The sequence below is a fragment of the Rhodamnia argentea genome, chromosome 2, assembly GCF_020921035.1.
Source record: "Rhodamnia argentea isolate NSW1041297 chromosome 2, ASM2092103v1, whole genome shotgun sequence".
In the NCBI taxonomy this organism is placed as follows: Eukaryota; Viridiplantae; Streptophyta; class Magnoliopsida; order Myrtales; family Myrtaceae; genus Rhodamnia; species Rhodamnia argentea.
This window is the reverse complement of record NC_063151.1, coordinates 23429065-23451680: the sequence shown is the minus strand read 5'-3', so window position 1 is coordinate 23451680 and position 22616 is coordinate 23429065. Positions and strand designations below refer to the sequence as shown.

At 42.5% G+C, this 22616-nt stretch overlaps 3 protein-coding genes across 4 annotated transcripts; all 3 read right to left on the bottom strand.

Annotated features, from left to right (window-relative positions):
* Positions 1-508: 508 nt before the first annotated feature.
* Positions 509-4511, bottom strand: LOC115755512 (transmembrane protein 18). Of its 2 annotated transcripts, none has more exons than XM_030694948.2 (5): positions 4407-4511; positions 3968-4224; positions 2718-2823; positions 980-1128; positions 509-888 (listed from the first exon to the last, which is right to left on the bottom strand). In XM_030694948.2, the coding sequence occupies exons 2-5, from the start codon at positions 4106-4108 to the stop codon at positions 796-798; spliced, it is 489 nt and encodes a 162-aa protein (XP_030550808.1). In that variant the 5' UTR covers positions 4109-4224; positions 4407-4511; the 3' UTR covers positions 509-795. The 2 variants fall into 2 exon arrangements, with proteins under 2 accessions (XP_030550808.1, XP_048130725.1); XM_048274768.1 differs by having other exon boundaries at positions 4321-4461.
* Positions 4512-7279: 2768 nt separating this feature from the next.
* LOC115755524 (sucrose transport protein SUC2-like) lies at positions 7280-9594 on the bottom strand. Its single transcript, XM_030694964.2, has 4 exons — positions 8273-9594; positions 8108-8171; positions 7993-8036; positions 7280-7862 (listed from the first exon to the last, which is right to left on the bottom strand). Exons 1-4 carry the CDS (start codon positions 9473-9475, stop codon positions 7686-7688), a joined length of 1488 nt encoding a protein of 495 aa, XP_030550824.1. The 5' UTR covers positions 9476-9594; the 3' UTR covers positions 7280-7685.
* Positions 9595-19761: 10167 nt separating this feature from the next.
* LOC115755473 (sucrose transport protein SUC1-like) lies at positions 19762-22266 on the bottom strand. The gene is made up of 4 exons (XM_030694884.2): positions 20852-22266; positions 20713-20776; positions 20545-20588; positions 19762-20121 (listed from the first exon to the last, which is right to left on the bottom strand). The coding sequence occupies exons 1-4, from the start codon at positions 22052-22054 to the stop codon at positions 19945-19947; spliced, it is 1488 nt and encodes a 495-aa protein (XP_030550744.1). The 5' UTR covers positions 22055-22266; the 3' UTR covers positions 19762-19944.
* Between the last annotated feature and the right edge of the window lie 350 nt (positions 22267-22616).

Below are 22616 nucleotides of genomic sequence, written 5' to 3'. Positions count from 1 at the left end.
AAAGATTGATTGACGAAAGTCTTCTCTGATTATGATGCTTAAATAGCTGTCTAAACCAAAAGTCCACTAACAGCTCCTCAAATATGTGATTCAGAAGTGGTTCTCAATTTGGTTTGAAAACCCGAAGCAAGTGAAATAACCATGACCTTACTGTTTGACCGCAATGAATGAAAATAGGGGAGCGATTAATACTAGACTTGGAAGTTTCGTTTAACATGCTCACCTTCAAGTTTGAAACTTCACCCCTAGATAAGTCATGTTTTCACCACGTCGATAGTCGGGCGGATAACAGCTGCTGTTTGACAATTTAAAGAAAAAGAATGCACTGCAAGCAGTAAACGACCCGTTTTGCCTCCCACAATATTCGTAAATTTCACCAAAATGCACCTTTGATATATGTCAACAATGCACAAGGTCACGTGAGAAGCAAAGAACCACGATTACAGATTTCCTGATTATATGATTCCCAAAATGGAGCAGTTCCAGCACAGCTATTTAGAAGAAATGCTTTACACCACTGAAAAAGAAACACCATGTGAGCGCAATTTCAAATTAGGACGTTCTACTATCTAGAACCGAATGAGATCCAAGTATACAAATCTTCGACCAAGACTAACTCCGCATGAAGAGAAGCTCAGACAGAAAGGCTTGTGATAAAAGATTCACTCCCCACATATTATGATCAAAAGTCATCGCCCGTCAAGCATTGGGGGTGCTTGAGCTATATAGCAAGATCAGGAGAGACTGATGCTTCTGGCCACGCGTTACCTCAGTAACTACCGCAGAATAAAAAAGTCAGTCCTGCTTACGAGAAAGCCTTGCTCTATGTCTCAGCTCAGCCTTTTTCCACCGAACGATCAGATGGCACAACGAAAAAAGCGTATTTACCTGCAATATGTAAGTAAAATTTTGATCAGACAGATGCAGTTAAGAATCATATAATACTTGAGTAGGAGGGCAATGATGTGCAGACACATACCAAGATCACAATTGCAATAAACAGTAGAGGCCCTGACCAGAGTGTTGACAGAAATAGTCCATGCGGATCAAAATAGTTCTGGGTTGCAAAGCTCCTCCAGTTGTCTCCCAAAAATTTATTCAGCCTCTCAGCAAGATAAACGCCACTCACTGCACAGGATCAGTAAAAACAGGACTCGAACTTCAGAACAGACTTAGTACGGGATTAACTACAGGAATCATATCTTTTCTTCCAACGCAGCACATAATAGCTGCACAAGCATAAAATGAGCATCTCATTTAAAAAATGTACCAAGCAGATGGTGAAGACATTTTCATAAGCTTTCGCCATTCACATAAATGTTTATGAAGAAACACTTTTCTTATCGAGTAATTTGCAAGTATGTGGGATTACTTTGACAATTTTCTGAGGATGAAGATTTTAAGGCTTTGAAAAGATGAATGGAAATATAGTCAGACTAAATTGCAGCTTTAACCATGATAAAACAGTTTAAGATTATGGAGGAGATGGGTTACTGTGTTTTTCAGAAAAGTATCATTGAGAAAAGTGCTTGGCAAATATGGAAAAGTGCTTTGGCACCTCATAGATATTTATAATACTTGCATGACATTGACAATTGTGCCAATGATGAAGAAAATGAGCAGATGAGTCATGCTGTCAAGTTGGCGGCAGGCTTGGGCAAGAAATGCATGTTTCAAAGAACCAAATTAGGTTTAGATAGGAAGATCGACAATGGAAGCAAAATGTTTGCTGCAAGCACTGGTGGAAATGTGCAAGGACAAACAAGGATGTCAACATATATTTGGTGGAAGCATATATCATGGTCTCAAGAGAAATTCTACAAAAGATCTTAGAAGAGAGGAACAAGAGTTGCTCCTGCACAATCTATAAAGCTGTGTGACGAAGGTGTGACTTCACGTAGACATGTTAAGAAGAAATACATCAAGTAGCATCTTTAAGTCCATAAGTCTGTACTTCGCATAATGGCAAAGCTCCTACGAATATTAAGGACGAAATCCCTTATAAGAACAGAAAGATAAGAGCCAGCAAGGCCTACTTATGTTACTACCATTCAGCCATAACAGAAAACAGGATCTTCATACATCAAGTATGTGCAAAGATTTCAAGCCGGGAGAAGCTGTTGAACATTAAAGAAGTTCAGAATATTCTACCCTTGATGTGGATTACAATAGAAGAGGAACAACAGCATGGACAGTTGGCCTCTAGAATGAACTAACACAATTAGTAAAGTAAATCTGTATTTGCACTTATAGCTATGCATTTGCAATCCAACAAATATTCCTGGGGTGTAGAGAATCCTCCACCAATAAAGCTATGGCTTAAGGGGTACAATATAGTCAGGACTATTCAGAATTTGTTAAAGCCAGGGCCAGTTGTTTCAGACCAGACCAAGAACATACTGGCAAGGAGCGTTGTGATTTCAGTCTTTGCAGATTCTATACCAGGACAAGCTGACCTAAAAAAGTCGTTTTTAAAAGAGCATTGACTGTTTTACAATCCCATGCAAGTCATATTCTTACCGCTGTCAATGTCATTTCTTCACTGCTTTGCGATGTATAAGAACCCCACGATGGAAGGAGAGAAGGTTCAGAAACATCAACTTATGGCAAAAAGTTAAGAAAATGAAGAATCAAAATACACTTAATGCTGATCATTCATATTATAGCACCAAAGTGCTGATAAAACTCATAGGTCAGCATTTTGGCAGAACACTCACATGTCAGGAGAAATAAACACATCTGGAAGTTAACACTCTTCCTTGAGATGATTACTATTATCAGCAACACTATATGGAATGAGATTAAGCAAATTAACCAAGGTTCCTGAAAAAAATGACAACATTAATAATCATAAAATGATGGAATACTGCTTTAAGTTTAACCATCAAAACCGAGTGAACTACAACAATATTCCAGAAATAAACATTGACAGAAGTGAACTTTAGGCAAGGCAATAACAACAAAAATTGTATCAAGAGCACACGGCCATTATCATGAAGCGAGCAAATTCACATGCTCTATACCCTTGGCAACAAATAAAGGGTCTAACACCATCTATACAGATTGACATATCGTATAAAAATGCTTTAATCAACAACTTTGGCAGAATATTAGCTAATCCAAGATGAAGTTAATCAATCGCATTAAGTGTTCAGTATAGTAGGGTCAATATGTGGTGTTGTGGACAACATTTCTAAGATAGCATAGTCGGATATCCAAAAGAATATATATTGTTCAGGATATAGGAAGCAAAATGTTTTCACCAAATTGCCTACTAGATATACACTAATCCAGCAATAAAACCAGTGACCATCCTCCAGACCAGTAGTACTACTAAAAACAGAAATGTAATTTGCCACTTAAACTCAGCTAAATAGAGGTTGCCTTACAAACCTCTACAAACAAAGGTTATAAGAAGAAGCTTGCAGCAGTATGTTGTGCACAGTGATAAAAGGGAAATACGCAGTATGCCACCTAAAGTTTGCACTCCATATTAGTTTGCCCCCTACAGTTCTTCTGGATAGTAATAGCCATTTCATCTACAAAGCTATATGTCACAGTCTCATTTGCTCCAGAGGAATCGAATTTGGCCTTTAGAAAAATGTTGACTTTAAGGATTATAGCAAATTGGCATAGGTTGTGAATGTCTAGGAGGCAAGATGACACAAATCAAGCGTCAGTGAGCAATATCACACAAAAGTATAAGTTCCCCGTGGCAAAAAAGCAAAATCAAAATAAAAAACAAAACTGCACCTACATCAACAATATACAAAGAGCCGCGATCTTAAATTGACAAAAGTAAATCAGAAACAGAAAATGTAAGTCCTTTCAGTCTCTGCAATACAACTACAAATGGCTGCACGAATTCACCACTGTATCGGTCCACCAGAATCATAATGGTTTTTCTATTCAAGTAAGTAATGCAAATGAATGGGAAAACAGGGAAAAAGGAAGCAGAAACAGAAACCTTCCAATCAATCGCATGGAAAAACCCAAGGAAGTTATCGTATGCAGGTCCAAGTCCAGATCGAAGCTCGGCCGAGATTTTCTGGACAAGATCCGCCATTTGGTCCATGTGCTGGTCCATAGCCTTACTTAGTTCTTCCATCTGTCCCTCCTCACGCTCTTCTCCTCCTACACTCAAAACGACGCGACGCCGGGTTCAGCCACGGAGCAGCAGGAGTCGGAAGCTTCTTCGAGAGCGCCCGACAATGTAACAGGTCGCTGAGACACAGAGGAATGCACAGTCAAAACACCGAAGTGAGATTTTACTACACGCACGACTTCATCAGCATCACAGTTCGATTGCATAGCACCGACCTCGGAGGTTAACAAGACGATTTTGTTCGTGCCTGAAGCTCCCAAATACATGTGTGTGTGTGTGAGAGAGAGAGAGGGGGGGTTACCGGCGAAAATGGCGATGGCCTGGGGAGGTTCTCGAAGCAGCAGATCGATCCCGCAGGAGAGAGAGAGAGACTCAGGGTAGTAGCGGCAGATGACAAGTCCAAGTAGCGTTTTTCGTTAGAGCCAGACGGACCCTGTGAAGCTCGTGGGCCAGGAAAAAGTATAATGAGGCCCAACTGTAGGGCCCGGCCCGTATTACGTATGAACTGAACCACTCAATTACATCGAGAAGGTGTCTCTAGCCGGTTTGTATTGCTGGAAATCATTTTCTCTCTCTATCTCATGTAGACGTGGCCGGTTGTGCCGAACTGCCATTTCAGGCCGGTTCTGGTTTCGTTTTTTACATTTAATTTTTAAAATAATAAATAATGAAATAAACATAATAAATTATAAATTATAATCAAATTATACATGGTAATAAAATTTGGGAAAAAAATGAGAGGAGATGAATAGGCTTGAACTTAATGAATTATCATTAATATAATTATATATTTCTTGAACTTTTGCCTACCCTTGAAGATAAATAGATATGGCTGTGCTCGAGTGTGTCACATCACTGGGGAACAGGCGAGCCCCGACCATTCTTTGCACGCCACCTAATTGTCCGATATGTGTTTTTTTTTTTTGGTCAAAATGTGTTGTTTTTGCAACTCCTCTTTATTTTTTTTCTCCCATTAATAAAAGAGCTAAAACACTCAATTATGTTCCAGCAATTGCCCAAAGAGCTGTTGTTTTGGAGGGGAGAGGGGGGAAGAGCCTAGCAGCTCTTTCCCCACAAGGCCCTCTTTTTAAAAAAAAAAAAAAATTAAACGGGTTGAAACTACCCCGGAACAGCCCGATAATATTGAAATCGGAACCGGCCCTTGAGGGCCGATTTTGGTTCTGGGCCTCCGGTTCTGAATGGCTATGTCTAATCTCATGCTTATCTGTCTCGTGTAACTTTCTAAAACAGAGAAAATCTTCCATTCTCTCTCTCTTCCTCCATCCCGTTCTCTCCTCCTTACAAATTTCGATTGCCATTCTAATAACAGTTCGATAAGCAGCTCGATCAGATCATCGAAAAGTTTCACTTCCAGTAAACCCTAGTGGGAACGAAGGCTGTACCAGAGAAGGAGATTGGAGGATGGAGAAAGAGTAACAGCAAGCTTCGATAACGAGGGTGAGAAACGACTATGAGATGAAGGCGATGGGTTGGGCGAGAGTCGGCTGTTCGGCTGTTGAATACCCTACAGCAGCATCGTCTCCGCCGCCGCCCAACAACCTCACCTTCCCTTCGTACGAACCTAGTCCCACCACCATTTCGCCGTCGTCATCTTGTTCGAGCTCCTTCATACGCACTTCGCTCGCCAGATCTAGCAAGCTCGCGGCTTGCTTCGCCGCCTTGAGCTCGGCCAAGCGTCGCGGCCTCGCCAGATCTGGAGACCTCGTGGCTCACCTTGACGCCTCGGGCTCGACTGAGCCTTGCAGCCCCTCCGATGGCCTCGCTCGAGGCTAGCGATGCGAGCCTTGAGCTTGCAGGCAAGTGGCGAGGCTCGGCGACTGCTCGCTGTGGCCGTCGCCAGCCGAAGAAGAAAGGAAAAAGATAAAAATAAATAAATAAAAGAAAAACAAAGATAAAAAAATATCAAAGAAAATTTAAAAGAGAAAAAAGATAAAAAAAAAAATAATTTAAAAATTCAATTTTTTTGAAAAGTAAAAAATTTATTAAAAGACATATACGGTAAAAATTGATTTTCCTTACCAAATATTAGAAAATATTTTTCAATTCATTTTCGGATTTCAGTCAAATATCGAAAAATATCGTAATTTTCTTAGAAAAGGACCTCTTAAAATACATTTTTCAAAAATGCAATATTTTTCGCAAAAGAGACAAAATGTTAAGAGTTGACTTGTAATAGATATGATTCAAACCGAACATTTATCAAAGCACGTGCAACCCTTATGGCAACGCTCTAGTGGATATTATGCTGGTCGTGTCTCCACGCCTTTTTTTCGGCTAATCCTATTGAAAAAAGAGAGGCTACTTCGAATGAATCGATCGGTGAGCACAGAAAACTATGCATCCGCAACGATCACGTTGCATTAGAAAAGCATGATGCGTGCAAATTGAGAGGAAGACGCACGAGCAGAGATTTCAAAAGGGCTCTAGCCCGGGACTCTTGAGCGATGTGAAATTGATCCAACGATTTAAATGCTTTTCTTCCCGTGGACCGTTTATATTTGTATCATCGCAGGACGAAAAAGCAAAGAAAGAAAAAGAACTTCCTCCAAATATAAGACCAGGAGGCAATCACCACCATGAACAATGTTAAAAGACTGAAGTTCTTATACTGGTGTTTGACAAAACAAGCAAAGTATCAGAGGATAGTATTGAAGCGGCAGTAACATAAAACACCCACTAAGCCTCTGGTGTAAAAGAAGAACAGAGAAATAGTAGACACTCGATAGCGAATTTAACGAGAAGACTTGACAACGAGAGATTAATTTCTCGGAATGAGATTGAGATGAAATAATAGAACATTCTAGAGAGGGTTTCAAGGATAGTATATACTACCCTCAAAGTATTCTCTATTATTATTTCGACTCGAGCAATTCACGCATCGATCGATAACGACTAATGTTTTTCTATCGGACCACGATCTTGACATTCACCCTAACGAGGAGCATGAGTAGATAGGCAAAAAGGCAAAAAAAAAAAGGGGGCAATAGTGAACTTACGAGTATAGTATATGTAATGTTTATTACCCCATATCTAATCGAATCTCTCATTCTTAATAGGCAATAGCGAACTTTATGGTAAACTGATTAATTCTTACGTTAATTTTATCGATTGTCGTTTCTGTGAAAATAAGTTGTAACCTAAGTCCGCTGCTTGGCACGAGTCCTTTCTAGCACGTGCAGTCGCATGGCGTCGATCACTCGTATCAGTGCCGTGCGTGCATATCAGGTACGACAACCTTTGACAATTACACACTTTTATTAGAGACGGTAGAATTAGGAGAGAACATTGGACGCTCATGACACGAAAAAGAGATTTCATGTTCGCATGTTCACTCTCTCTTCTCTTTTTTTTAATTTATTACAGAATTCGGGGAAATACAAGAATCACCCCCCCCACACAAAAAAAAAAAAAGGAACCTAAATCGCGGCGGCGGACTTCATTTTGGATCGAGAAATAGGGCGGTGAAGCCTGGTGAAGGCGGAGGAACAATGCGAGCATGCAAGGCTGCTAAGGGGGGAGAGATCGAGAGGAAGCTACGTAAAGACGCTTCGGCTTCAGATCAATGTCCGCCACCAGCAATGAGGACGGGCACGGAAGCCTGTGAGGGCGGGTTTGGGAGCACGAACAGAGCCACGAGGGAGCTCACCACAGCCGCAATACCGCCCATGATGAACGCCGGCAGGTTCCCGCCTCCAAATGCTTGGTCGAGCCTCCCGCTTACAGCGGCCACAATCATCTACAAAACCGAATTAGAACAAAAGCACGAAGAAACGAACTGTCTCGATTAATCATCGTCCGAGGCATCTAATCAAATCGAACAGAATCAAGTAATGCACGTTGAGGTTCGATTGCGTTTGTTATATTACCTGCGGGACACAGACCGCAATGTTGACAATGCCCAAAGAAAGCCCTGCATTGATGATCATGATCAGTTCCAAACCTAGCTGAAGAAGTCGGAGAAAAGAAGATAAAATATTTTACCTTGGCCAGCGCCAGCAGTGGATGAGTAGATTGATGCCAACGCAAATGGAACACTGTATGTGACCTACACAACGTCGGGTAGGAGATGAGTGACCTGGTTGCTCCTGTTCGATCTCATTCGCTAATGAACAAGGGGAAATAGAAAACATAAAAATGAATGCTCACCGAGAGTGGGATACCGAGGACGGAGAAGATGCCGAGAGCGCCGCCCTTGATGTGGGCGGGGGGTGGGACCATGCCGTGGGTTGCCCGGTACGCCTTGGCCATCCTTGTGACGGGGATGGTGCAGAACAAACCGATGGCTAGGACGATGTTGACGAGGGCCCACCACGTCTTGAGGCCGCCCACCAGCTTGCCGACGGGCTCAATCAGTAGGGAGAAGAAAGCGAGGACCACCGAGTTGAGCATTAGACCCAAGGCGCCAGCGTGAACACCGAGGTCGTACACCCGCTTCTGCTCGCCCGTCCCGTGCGCCTTCCCGCCGTACACCTCGAGGCCCATCCAGTCGGTGTCGTAGAGAATGAACGGGAACCACGCGATCCAGTTGAGGGCGGTCATAAGGTAGAGCAGCCACATTGGCTTCGTCAGGTTCTTGAAGGCGGCAGTCACCTCCTTGCCGAACGGAGTCATCGGCGCGGCATCCCCGTTGGCCAGCTCCTTCGGCAACGGGACCACGGTCTCCTTCACCAACGTGACCGCAGTGATCGTCACCACCAGTAGAACGACCACGTCGATGAGGAAGCTGGTCTTGAGGTTGGCGCAGTAAATGTCGCAGGCGACCGTGGTGGTGAAGGGCAGGAACTTGTGGAGGTTGTTGATTGTGCCCACCCCGTAGCCGGTCACGTTCCCGACGGCCATGAAGAAGGAGAAGAAGGCGTTGGCGACGCGCATCCGCTTGTGGTTATTGGCGGAGAGGTCGGCGAGGAAGGCGCGGCAGGGTCCCTGGAGCATGTTGTTGGCCACGTCCAGCATCCAGAACCCGATCACGTAGATGGCCACGGCCCGGGGCTTCATCGGCGTGTGGAGGCTATCGCCGGCCCTGTGGCCGAGGTCGGCGGAGAAGCCGATGAGGAAGACGGCAACGGCGACGAACCCGGCGCCGGCGACGATGAAGGGGCGGCGGCGACCGAACCTGTTGGTGGTGCGGTCGCTGAAGTAGCCGACGGTGGGCTGGACCACCAGGCCAGAGATGGGGCCGCAGAGCCACATGAAGGACGACCACGCGTGCGGAACGCCAAGCTGCTGCACGTACGGGGTCAGCAGGGAGAGCTGCAGGGCCCACCCGAACTGAACCCCGGCCGCGATGGACGACACCACGATGATCTTCCACAGAGGCGCCATGGCCTCACCATTTCCGCCGTGCTCCATCGCTCGCTACCTACCGCCGGTGGTTTACAGAAGTCGTCTCGTTGGTCTGTGTCTTCGTCGTCGTCGTCGTCGCCACGGCCAGCACGAACAGCGGAGGTATAGTCCTCCCCGGAACTTAAGGCTTACGGTATCGGGGTCCTTCCTCCGCGGCTGGACAGCGAGAGAGACCCAAACCTTTCCGAATCACTTCCCCACCTACCCAGAACCTTTTATGCAGTGCTAGAAATTGAACTTTGAGAGATTCGCTCCGTGTGGAAACCAGCTTTTATAGAGGCAAGGAATCGAAGAGAGACGTCCGAGAAAACGACGGGTATCTACTGCCATTGATTGTGGTCCATTATGTCCCATTGCGCTAGTTTTGGAAGGCCATCTCGCAGAGGGATAAGGACGGGGTCCTCCGCTGGCATTCAAATCACTCCTGGCCATCTTTGGTACGTTAGGATTCGCACCTTTACTTGCTGCTGGGGAGCGGTTCTTGCCGTCCCAGTTACCTTCCTTGTATTGTCTAGTTCAGTTGCGGCATGGACCGACGGTCCTCGTCAGATGACTGCGACAGTTGTCCGTCACAAGCCCAAAAGACGACAATTGCTGAATCCCGCCAAAGAAATGTGACGTCCCGCGCGTGCAATCACCGTAACCGTCATCATAGGTCTTATAGGCCATGGGTTGCCGGTCCGCTCTGGTCCCATCTAGAAACCGAGAATCGAATTGGAAAGACCGGTTCCCGATCTTTAAGATCGGGAACCGGACCGGATTAGACCGACTTAGGTGGTTTAATAGAACCGATGGTTTATTATTAGGGGCGAACAATGCAGACTTTAGTTTTAACGTATTAATTAAAATTAGAAAATGTAAATATAATTTTAAAAAAATATTATAAAATGTCTACGTTAATGTCGGACATGCCATGTAAGGCAATCGGCATCCACGTTAAAGATTTCGCGCCAAAATTGACCGGATGAATGCAATTGGCACAAATGCAAAATGTTTAGGATTGAATTTGCATCAATTGTAATAGGTTTGGGAATTTTTTTCAGACTTTTCCCATCGGTAGTGCTTATCAGAAAATTAAACAAATTTAACCGGCATTGCAAAAAATGGATGAAATTAGCTGAAACCCAGAAAGGAAAGGTAACTCCCCTGTGCATTTTAAGTTAATTTGCCGGGGTGTTAATTCATTAAATTTCGGCTAATTATCGAGCCACGTGCTTAGTAATCCGATAAGATGGCAACAAAGTACGTACCAAATCAGGTTGGATAAGATCAAACGACGAAACGAGAAAGTAAAGACCAAATGTGTCGATTTCCAAATGGATTTGTTTCCGTCTCCAGCTGATCTTAATCACCTTCCTTTGCTGCCAAATTTCCAATTTGAAATTGGGGACATAAATCCATACCATGTTTCATGTGCACGTTAGTCCAAATCCAAGTATCTTTACTATGGTAATAAGTTACGATTTGAGCGATATGGTTCTTTCTCTTACTATTTTAGTTTGGTTCAATCTTATCTTGATTACGAAAAATATTAATGGCTTGGACGGTTTGTTTCTTGTGTGAAGTATGTGAACTTAACCTATATTTTTTTTTTCATGTAATTGATACCCAAAATTGTATCAGTGTAACAAAAATTTACGGCATTGTTGTGACAAGGGGCATAATTTAGGGATCTTGAAGGCACAAAACTAGTTTGGAGGTGTTAGTGGCACTCTTAGGCATAATTTTAGGATCTTGGTGACAAAAAAAAATGGTCATATTAACTTCATAATGGACATAATTTATTGTTTGTCGTGGTATTAATCCAAAACGAAAATACTCATTACGTTCATCATTAAATTGTCTTAGATGGGTGCATCAAGTCCAACGAATGTGTCCGCCCGTTATCCTTAATCCACGGGTCATAAATTTTGGGTCAAATGGACTCGTCGTCGTCGTCGTCGTCTAATGAAAGGTATCGGTATTAGTAGCATTTAACTTTCCCAGAGAGCTGCGGTCAAAGGTTGTAGGAAAGTCATAATTTCATTGGTCATTTTCCTTCTTCTTTTTTTTATTTCCAGCATTCTTAAGGTATCCGAATATCTCATCCACAATTTATTACCTCAGAGAGAAAACGAGATCTGATCTCGAAATGGTTGACTGGTGTCTGCAAGCATCAATGGCACGTGTGGACGAGTGGAGTGCCAAATGTCGGGGAAGGGTTTTTAGTCGATGCCCTCGAGAACCTTTGAAGATTATTTTCCATTTTTCAAAACTCAATATCTAAATTCATTTATTGATTTTCTTTTTTTAGAATTTTTTTGGGATATTGGCTTCTCTTTCTTGCATCATCTCCCCTAATAGGGAAAAGAATTTAGAAAAAATTCCAAAAAGGACCCAAAACACTCTCATTTTTTCAAATAAGAGCTTAAAGTGAATCTTATTTCAAATAATGACCATAAATGTTCTCATTTTCTCAATTAAGGGTCTAAAGTGAAAGTTGTTTCAAATAAGGGCTTAAAATGACCAAGAAATCTCAAAAAAGGGTCTGATTTCAAGAACATTTTCATCTTTTTGTTTAATTGATTTTTTTTTATTATATTTTTTTTTTTATGTTTCCTTAAAAATTAACAAAAAATAAAATAAAATAAAAGACCGACACAGAGGCGGGAGGGTTGCTCCCGCCTCTAGCCACAGCCCCATCGTTGGCAAGGGGGTGGAGGTGGCGAAGGCCCGCAAGTCACCGATGCCTTGACGATGGCCGGTGAGCCTAGCCCAAATTCGGGAGAGGGCCCGACCCTCTTCCAATTTGGCCATCGCCTCTAGTCGACGAGGTAGCTAGCCCTCGCCGAGGCTCCGGCGACCCCACCGGCCTTTGCCGCCCCCGTGAACCCCCCTCTAGCAATGGGCCGGGGCTAGCCTCCCACTCGTGTGTGGCTATTTTTTTAAAAAAGAAAAAGGAAAAATAGAGAAAAATTTTCAAAAAAAATAAAATGAGAAATGACGAAAATGCCCTTTAGGGCATGTCCCTTTTGAAACTCTATGGTCAATTCACGCCCTTACTTGAAATGTACTATGCCAATTCATACATTTATTTAAAACAAAGTTCATTTGAAACTCGTATTTGAGAAAATGAGTAGATTTCGAGCCCTTATTTAGAATTTTCTCAAGAATTTATGACAAAGGATAAGCATTTTTTTTTTTTTTGGTCAAACAAAGGATAAGCATGTTGACCAACCCATCACTAAATAGGATTTCCCCCTCCTATTCTCATTAATTGATTTCCAAAATCTGCTAGATACATAATTAAATTATAGATAACAGTCCTAATATCAACATGCATTAATATTTCGAACAAAAAGAAAACATGCATTGATATCAGATATTGAGATTTTCACCATTATCTTCCTATGAGGTCGAATGATATCGGTCGTGTGTTTGCGAGTGTCCCCGGGAATTTGTTAAACAGGTTTCCTTCAATCTAAAGATGGATTTTTTTTTATCTCAAATTTTTACACCAGAATTTCATGCGTGCCCAGGTCCTAAGATGTGTTTCATATCTTTTTAATAAATAATGGGCAATATCATGATTTAAATCAACCGAAGCAACTACGATGCGATCTTTAAATCTCTTGTACATTCTTGACTTTGGTCTATATCTCTCGTTTTATAAAAACTAGATTATCTTTCCAAATCAGATGAAAATCTTGAAAAACACAATCCTTTCCATACTTTATTTATATTTGTTTTTGCTATGAGTTTTTTATTTTTATTTTCATATGCCTCTATTGTAAATACTTAACAAGAAACTTCAAATTTAAAAATAACGAACACGCATGTCACGAAAAAATTAGCGCATCGAAAATTATTGTGTTCCCTTATTTTAATTTGTTAAGTAAGAGTAATAAGATCACTAATGAATTCGTAAGAGTAAATTTTGCATATGTAATTGTTGCATATTACCCTTGTGTTTAAGAGATTTCCGCACACTTCATAAATTAAATTATTGATAATTGCAAAGATGAAAATGCGTGGGCAGGGCGCGTTTGGTGAGCTTTGAGCTCTTTGGCCTTAAGGCGTAAGGTGGTCGAAGGTTCAAAATCCTCCCAACGCGTCGGACAAGTGGGGGCCCTGTGGTGGGGCGGGCTAGCCTCCTCCGGTATAGTGCCGGAAAGGGTCTTGCGCCCTTCGGGTGGTGGTGAGTAAAAAAAAAAAAAAAAAATCCGTGAGTTTGGAGATTTGAAAAAAGAGAGTAAAGAAGCACTTACACAACGGATAATTTTATCTTTGCGAGCATCGGTTATTTAACTTGTTTTAATATTTATGTTTCTCTTTGTTAAGGCAAAAAAATAATTATGAGTTAGTTGCCAAATATAAATTTTAGAGAAAATTTCAAATAAGAGCCTCAAGTGCTCTCATTTTATCAAATAAGGGCATAAAGTTGATATTTGTTTCAAATAAATGCCTGAAGTGAAAATTGTTTCAAATAATGGCCTAAAGTAGCTATATCTGTAGTGTCTCGTATCGCCACATCCCGACAGGAAGGCTTTCCAAAATCCGCATTTTTCTTTAATTAATCTTTTTTCTTATTCGGAGTAATTGGCATATGCAAAAGCTCTAAAAATTATAAAATCAAGCAGGCCGGCCATGAGGGCACAAGTGTATGGAATACAAAATACCAAACAGGTAAGCACGCCTATAAAAGGGTATGGCTTTTCATGGTTTTCACTAATCAGATCACGCATCTATTAACGACAAAACACCCAGAGCACAAAATATCCGATTTTATAATATCGTTAACCAGTTCTTTACAAAAGTTCAAAAACTATGGGAAGATTTATAAAAGAAGGTAATCTACTTTGAATCCACCAACTTCATCCTTGTCCATGATCTTCACTTCTCATAACTATTTTCCATTATCGACTTGCTCATTTGAAAAATGATTAATCAACGGGAATAAGCCGAAACTCCTCCGCAAGTAAGATTTCTCGGCCAAACGATTAAACTAGCTATAGAATCATAAGATTACAAACGGTGTCATCTCATCAGAATCTAAAGGTAATCCAAAGGATGAAATTCCGGACTCAATCAGAATCCAAAATCAAATTAGAGTCATAATCACTATAAATCAAGATTTATCAAACCAAAAACTAGGATTACTTAAGGATAGGATCTCAAAATCTCAGAATATCCAAATCGAAGCTATCTCAACCAAAACAAATCGGCAAGCAATGCCCACAACAGCAAAAACATAGAATATATAGTAACAAGGACTATAAATCTATTTGCCTGGATAATTCGAGAATCCAACGAACGGATGAATGATCGGATGGGAGAACAAATGGCCGAGCTAGGGCGCTGAGTGGGTAAGGTTGTGGACGACCAAGGTGACAGACGGTGCTAGGGCAAAGTGAGGCGCACGGCGAGTTGCGGCCGAGCGGCGGTCGTGGATGACGACGGCGATCGGCCTTGGCTAGGGCAATCGATGGTTTTAGACAAGTAGAATGACAACGTTTTGACAATCTTATAACGAATAAATTGACTTTAGAGGTATATATAGGGGAACCAACTAAAGGCCAATTAGCTTAGGTGGCTTAGTAGCTTGCGATCATGCTAAAGTGCGACATGTGTCAAGCACGTGACACGGGCGCGGTGCGCATGTGTGCCACATGGCACTACAGGACACGTAGCACACCGCTTTGCCAACACATGGCCCCCCACGTGCCCACGTGTGGCCACATGTCCTATTTTTCCCCTGATAGTCCGAATTTCACACATATTTGACTCGATGAGACCTAAATCCAACACATGGTGTCCTAAAAATAATACCGAGCCACTAATAATTCCTTAAAAATTCTCTAGTGTTCGGATAAAAATCCCTCATAATCCGAACTCATTAAATACTAATCCATTCTCAAGCATATGAGAGTTTTCAAGCCATCACAATATCGGTTTCAAAAAAGGGCCTGACTCGGCGGTTTATAAGGGCATTTTCGTCATTTTTTTTTTCTATTTTTCAAAAAAATTTAAGAAAACTAAAACTGCCCAAAAAAAGAAAAGAAATAAAGGAGATACATGTAGGAGCGGGCTGCCCTCTCACCTATGGCAGCCGCCCCACGCCACCGTCCCCGGGAGGGGGGGGATGTTAGTCTGCTAGCTCTCATTAGAGCTAGGAGAGGGCCGTAGCTCTAGGCTGTACTAGGGGGAGGGTTGCTAACCCTTTAGCCGAGGGCAGCGACCCTCGCCCAGGTCCGATTGAGGGCCTAGGTCCACCCCTAGACCTGGGTGAGGGCCGGTGACCCTCGCCTAGTCCGGGAGAGGGTCGATACCCTCTCTTAGCTCCGGTCTTCGCCTTTGGTCGGTGGGGCTGTTGGCCTTTGTCGAGGCGCCTACGACCCCGCCCCATCGGTGGTGGGGTAGCGGCCATAAGCAAGAGGGCGGCCCCCTCCCATCTGCATCTCCTTTCTCTTTTATTTTATTTTTACTTTTTTAAATTTTAATTTTATTAAAAATTAAGTTAAAATTATATTTTCATGAAAATGTCATTGCTCAGTTGGGAAGGTGAAGCCTTTATTTGAAACATGTATGGTCACTTTAAGCCCTTATTTGAGACAAATAAGATATTTCGAGCCTTTAACGGAGATAAGAAGTACTTTAGACTATTATTTAAGAAAATGGGGGCACTTGGAGCCTTTATTTAAAATTTCTCCTAAATTTTGCATTGGTCAAATTTTGACGTGACATGTCTCCATTATATAGGGCTTAATAGCGAAGACATGTTCCCGCTATTAGCCATCGTTGTCACGTAATATGACATGTCAAATTGAGTCGTTGACCTTTTGAAAATTTAAATTGATCCGTTACATTTCATTGCAAGTGTCAATTATTTAACTTGTTTTAATATTTCTTTTTCTCTTTGTTAAGATAAAAAAAATTCATGTTTAGCCAAATGAAATATTGAATTGGTTAAAGTTTGACGAGACATCTCTCGGTTATATCGGGCTTATGTGGCGGAAAATGTCTCCTGCTACAGGCTATTGTTGTCACGTGTAACATGGCAATATTTTTTGGGTTGAATATGACATGGCAATTGACCTTTTGGAAATTTGAGTTTGATCGGTCACAATTCAGCGGGTTAAGTTAATTTATTTCAGGTCTTATTTAATTACTCAATTAAGGCTCCGTTTATTTCACAGAAAATAAATTATTTTAACAATATTTTTCTCAAAACGATTGCTTGTATCGCTTGAAATAATTAGTCAATAAAAAATAGTTTCACTGTGGATAACAACTTATATTTGGTGAAAATATTTTTCGTTTATTCCTTTTTGTAAACGATACAAGTGATTGTTGTTAGGAAAATATTTTTCGAATCATCCATTTTCTGCGAAACAAACTCAGTCTACTAAAAATAGAAATATCCAAGCAAAAGGAAGCATTTCATAAGTAGTTTTGACTTGAAACATTCAAATGAAAAACAAAATCACTTGATTTGTTTTGGTAGAGAAGAGATCACTTTATTCATTGGATCGAAAGAATATTTGATGGCAATTAGAATTTTTTTTATGGTCATAATGGCAATTAGAATTTTGTGAAGCATTTCGTTAAAACCTACTAATGGCGTTCGGAATTCGAAATTTGGCAGAAAATTTAATATAATTGGGCACTTAATATTCAACCATTATCAAACACCTTTTTACTTTCGTTTCTCCACACTTAGAATTCTGTACCTGTCTTTCAGTTCCATACAAGGAGCGAGAGAAGAAGATGTCACAGAAACTTTAGCAGAAACAAACCAGCAAAAACCATTGCTCTTATATTTGGAAGTCATTCCAAGCACATCACTCATGAAAAAATGGGAGCGTTACCAAAACAGTCCCAAACCTATTGCAATTGTACCAATTCAGCCCTAAGTCTTTTTTTGTTGTTGCAAATTTAGTCATAAACTTTTTGTATTTATGCTAATTCAGTTCTAAACCTTTTGCATATGTACCAATTCAATTCATTTGACCAGCCGGTGTTGACGTGGCACTTTTTGAAATAATATATTAATAATTTTTTGAATTTTTTTGTTCTTTTTTGTTCGTTTTCTCTTTAGTTTAGTTTTACCCCAACCCTTGGTCTAGGCGTGGGCTGAGACTTCTTCGCCAAGCGTCTCGACCCAAGGGTTTGGGGAAAAAAAGACTAAAGAAAAGAAAAGAAAAGAAAAGAATAAAAAAATCATAAAAATTAAAAAATATCATTTAAATATTATTTAAAAAAGTATCACGTCAAGATCGGCCACCAAATGGACCGAATTGGCATAAATGTAAAAATTTTAGGACTGAATTGGCAAAAAAAAAAACTAGGACTGAATCGACACAATTATAATAAATTTAAAACTGTTTTGGTAATTTTTCCCCAACAAAGTCGAAACTTTCCAAACATTCAATCTATATCCATTCCACAAGTAGCAAACCGATTATACATTCCCAACATCGAACGACACGCAAGACTCTGGCGAAGAAATCATCTCAGTTTGTCGCCCTACAACTATTGACAACAACAACAAAATTAGTCGCATCTTCGTCCGGTTCGCGATGTCGCACTTTGTCAAAACATGGGTTCATTACGGTACTCAAGTTCCGCTTATCTGACCGAAATATGGGGTTTGAATTAATTGAACTATAGTTTCTGTGGGCACGGGAAAGGGTCCATACCGGAGGCCACGGGATCATAGAAGTTACCCGATTGAATCTCTTGAGTCTCCATCGACTCCAATATCGGATTATGACCATTCCACCAATTGTAACAGTGAAAACAGTGTCAAAATCGACGTGCCGATGCGGTGGCAATGTGATATTTTAGCTGGCTCCAAGCTAATAAACAAGCAAAACGTGCTCGTAATCCGTATTATGCGGGGGCTTCATGGCACTTTAATGATCGTTTTTCCGGCCGCTTCATGGCACATTAATGGCTGTTACGTTTAGATTTACAGCTGAGAAAATCGTTCTTTTTTAGTATGATGCGATAATGTAAAGGATGGATGGAGAGACGACATAATTTTAGGAGTAATGACTTTCGCAGAGAGATAAATTAAAAGGGAGGGAGTGAAAGATAGATGGGATACAGAAGGGAGTACAGATTTTCGTTTCCTTTTGATTTTTTTTATCTGCTTAAGAATTTGAAAAATTAGATTGAAATGTAGTGGGGGACGCCAAAAGGATCTCTCCCTTGATAGCAACTAGTTTTCACTCTCGCATTACGAACTAGGAAGTACCAACACTCTTTGGGAGCCTTCATATCACATCCAACATTCTTGGACATGCGACCGACACGTGGTCGGTGGTCTAGATACGCCAGTAATAGTCAAGTCCAGCATCCCGACATGCCATTTCAACATACACGGGGTTAATTTTAAGCATTTAAAATAAATTATCGGTCAAAATATAAATTTATGAAAAAAAATATCTTAAATCATATACTCAGCCATCCCAAAATTAATATGCCAAGTTAGTTCTAAAAAACAAACTAATCGTGAATTCTTAATAGAAGAAGAAGAACAAGAAGAAGAAACTCACCGCCGATATCTTTACGAACCTATATCCTTATATACATATAAAACGTGTCCTAATGTGTCAAAATTCTCTATTTTTTGAGAAATGACTTGTCGGCGTGCCATGTCGCGTGTCGGTGCTACTTAGGCTATGAATGTTGCAACTCTATTGAAGACGATATTGTATGTTCTAATTACTAATTTAGATAGCGGCATCATTCTAGAGATGTAAGAGAGATTTGACATATGTGAAAGTACATGTTAGAAATTTATGTGACGAAGGTAGTGTCCCTAAGTATCGGCACTTGTGAAAATTAAGACAAAATGGCACTTTTTTTAAGCACTTCTTTCATCATTATGCACTTATATTTCGTCAATTATTTAGGGGAGCAGTACTTTAAATTTTAAACTTTCGTCTGACTATATGTTGCTAAAACTTCAACTTGGCTAAGGCGGTTAAAAAGCAGGGGCCTAACTTTATTTCTTCTTTCCCCTTGAAGAAGAAAGTCATCTTCGCAAAATAGGGCCTAGAATTCTAGTTTCTCCGCAAAAGCACAACCTAATGTTACAATAAAATGCCATGACATTGATATATACATATTTTTCTTACAATGTTATTAACTTATATGTGTTTCTTTATATTGTTCGATTTTTCGGTTTAATTTTCAATTGGGAAATGCTTCCCTGATAGTCTAACAGTAAATCCACACATCATCACCGTGTGTTTTGCATAGTTGGGGCAAGGCCTTTGGCGAGAGCTGTGAAAGACTGACCGGTGCACAGGGATGACGTGGATCTCCCAAGAGGATATTTGGACAAAACAGGATGACGAGATCCTTTTGATTTTTTTATCTTTCAGAGAGTTTGACGTCGTCGCCAAACTCAAATAACAATTTTCAGTGGGCTAGAACAAACAAACTCTGTGCTCGAGAGGCACGTCAAGATGCTCCGGCTTTTCCGATCAGTGTCCACCACCGGCCACGAGGGCGAGCATGGAATCCTGTGAGGGTGGGTTCGGGAGCACGAACAGAGCCATGAGGCCGCTCACGACTGCTGCAATTGCGCCCATGACGAATGCCGGCAAGTTCCCTCCTCCGAACGCCTCGTCGAGCCTCCCACTTACCACGGACACAATCATCTACAAAACCAAATTAGAAAAACACAAAGGAGGAACATCTGAATTAATCATCTTCCATGGCATCTCATCTCATCGAATCGGATCATCAACTGATCGTGTTCCTCTATTGGCTGCGCGGTGAATGGGACTTTTATGGTACGTCGACGTCTCTCTCTTGGGATATCATGAGAAAGGCGGTAATTGTAAGATGTTTGACATGTAATTGTTCGAGGAAGGTCCAAAAGTTAGTATGTCGGTGTCATGAAGTATGTCATAAGAACGGCTGATTTCTTCACGTGGGCTCATGCAGAATTATAAACGTCTTGCGGAAGGGTTTCTTCATCTTGTCTTCTCTCTTTCTTTCAAGTGCGGAAACGGTCAATACTGATGGTTGTAATGAAAATCAGACCAGAATTTTTTTTTATTGCGTATTGGTGATATTACCTGCGGGATGACGATGGCCATATTGAGAACACCCAAAGAAAGCCCTGTAAGGTAATTGATGATGATCAGGACAATTTCATCAGTTTCAATCTTGCCGAAGAACACACACACAAAAAAAAAAAAAAAAAAATCAAATTATTTGACACAAAAGTTGGATGAATCCGTCACCTTGGCCAGCGCCAGCACTGGATGAGTAGATTGATGCCAAAGCAAATGGAATACTGTACGTGACCTACACAGTGTTGGGTGGAAGATTAGTGACCTGGCTGCTGATAAAAGAAGTGGAAATACAAGAAAGAATGCTCACCGAGAGTGGGATACCGAGGACGGAGAAGATGCTGAGAGCGCCGCCCTTGATGTTGGCGGGGGGCGGGACCAGGCCGTGGGCTGCCCGGTACGCCTTGGCCATCTTCGTCACGGGGATGGTGCAGGCCAAGCCGATAGCCAGGATGAAGTTGACAATCGCCCACCACCTCTTGACGCCGCCCACCATCTTACCCACGGGCTCAACGACTAGGGAGGCGAAACCGAGGACCACGGAGTTAAGCATCAAACCCAAGGAGCCAGCGTGAACACCGAGGTTGTACAGCCGCTTCTCCGCGGTCGTCCCCTGCACCTTGCCGCCGTACACCTCGAGGCCCATCCAGTCGGTGTCGTAGAGAATGAACGGGAACCACGCCACCCAGTTGAGGGCAGTCACTAAGTAGAGCAGCCACATTGGCTTGGACAGGTTCTTGAAAGCCGAGGTCACCTCGTTGCCGAATGGCGTCATGGGCTGGGGCTCGCCCTTGGCCAGCTCCATCTGCGACGGTTGTTGGACCTCCTTGACCGACACGACCACGCTGATGGTCACCACCGCGAGGAAGACGATGTCGATGAGGAAGCAGGTCTTGAGGTTGGCGCAGTAGACGTCGCAGGCGATCGTGGCGGTGAAGGGCAGGAACTTGTAGATGTTGGAGATGGAGCCCGCTGCGTAGCCGAGGACGTTCCCGACGGCCATGAAGAAGGAGAAGAAGGCGTTGGCCACGCGCATGCGCTTGTGGTCGTTGGCGGAGAGGTCGGCCAGGAGGGCGCGGCAGGGGCCCTGGAGCATGTTGTTGGCCACGTCCAGGATCCAGAACCCGACCACGAAGATGGCCACGGCACGGGGCTTCATTTTCTGGTCGAGGCGGTCACCAGCCATGTGGCCGAGGTCGGCTGCGAAGCCAATGAGGAAGACTGCGACGGCAACGAACAAGGCGCCCACGATGATGAAGGGGCGGCGGCGACCCAAGCGGTTCTTGGTGCGGTCGCTGAAGTAGCCCACGATGGGCTGGACGAGGAGGCCGGAGATGGGGCCGCAGAGCCAGATGAAGGATGCCCACACGTGCGGGACGCCGAGCTGCTGCACGTATGGGGTCAGCAGGGAGAGCTGCAGGGCCCAACCGAACTGGACGCCGGCCGCGATGGACGCCACGGCGATGATCTTCCACAGCGGGGCCATGGCCTCATTGTTACCTCCATGCTCCATTACTCGCTATCCCCTGTAGTTGCCGTTGTAGTAGCCTCGTTGAGCCTGGGATGGATGGCCCTCGCTGAGCTCCTCCGGTTTACGCCTTCGCTCTCGTCGTCGTTCTGGCAGGGGGACGGTGGAGGAAGCTGCCGTGGCTGGACGGCGAGAGAGACCCAAACCCTCTCTTTTATGCCTTTATTTTCAGAGCTGGAATTGAACTTGAAGATTCGGTTGCGTTGGAAACCCGCTTTGATAGACGGCAAAGAATTGAAGGAAGAGAGAGAAATCCGAGAGGGCGACGGACATCCACTCGCATTGATCATGGTGGTTAACTCACATTGATCTAATTTTGGGTTGGACTTTGTTAAGAAGAGAGTACAGTTATTTACGATTAGTTATGGGTCCAATTCTGACCATACATTAGTTTCACAAGTTCGTGGCAACCGGTCGAACTTGTGGGGGAATTTAAATGTCGATTTTATGAGATACACGTACCTTATTTACATTTATGGTGGAAGATAAAGAAAGAAAGAAAAAGGTTGTTGAAATTGGTCATTACATTAAAAAAAAAAAGTAAATG

Coding starts and splice junctions, on each gene's coding strand:
- LOC115755473 (XM_030694884.2), bottom strand. CDS start 22,054: ATGGAGCATGGAGGTAACAATGAGGCCATGGCCCCGCTGTGGAAGATC. Junction 20,589..20,712: donor CAGTGCTGGCGCTGGCCAAG/GTGACGGATTCA, acceptor ATTACCTTACAG/GGCTTTCTTTGGGTGTTCTC. Junction 20,122..20,544: donor TGGCCATCGTCATCCCGCAG/GTAATATCACCA, acceptor TTGGTTTTGTAG/ATGATTGTGTCCGTGGTAAG.
- LOC115755512 (XM_030694948.2), bottom strand. CDS start 4,108: ATGGAAGAACTAAGTAAGGCTATGGACCAGCACATGGACCAAATGGCG. Junction 1,129..2,717: donor GTGTTTATTTCTCCTGACAT/GTGAGTGTTCTG, acceptor GATCCTGTGCAG/TGAGTGGCGTTTATCTTGCT. Junction 889..979: donor TTATTGCAATTGTGATCTTG/GTATGTGTCTGC, acceptor TACATATTGCAG/GTAAATACGCTTTTTTCGTT.
- LOC115755524 (XM_030694964.2), bottom strand. CDS start 9,475: ATGGAGCACGGCGGAAATGGTGAGGCCATGGCGCCTCTGTGGAAGATC. Junction 8,172..8,272: donor TCCTCGGTATCCCACTCTCG/GTGAGCATTCAT, acceptor GACGTTGTGTAG/GTCACATACAGTGTTCCATT. Junction 7,863..7,992: donor TTGCGGTCTGTGTCCCGCAG/GTAATATAACAA, acceptor TCGGTTTTGTAG/ATGATTGTGGCCGCTGTAAG.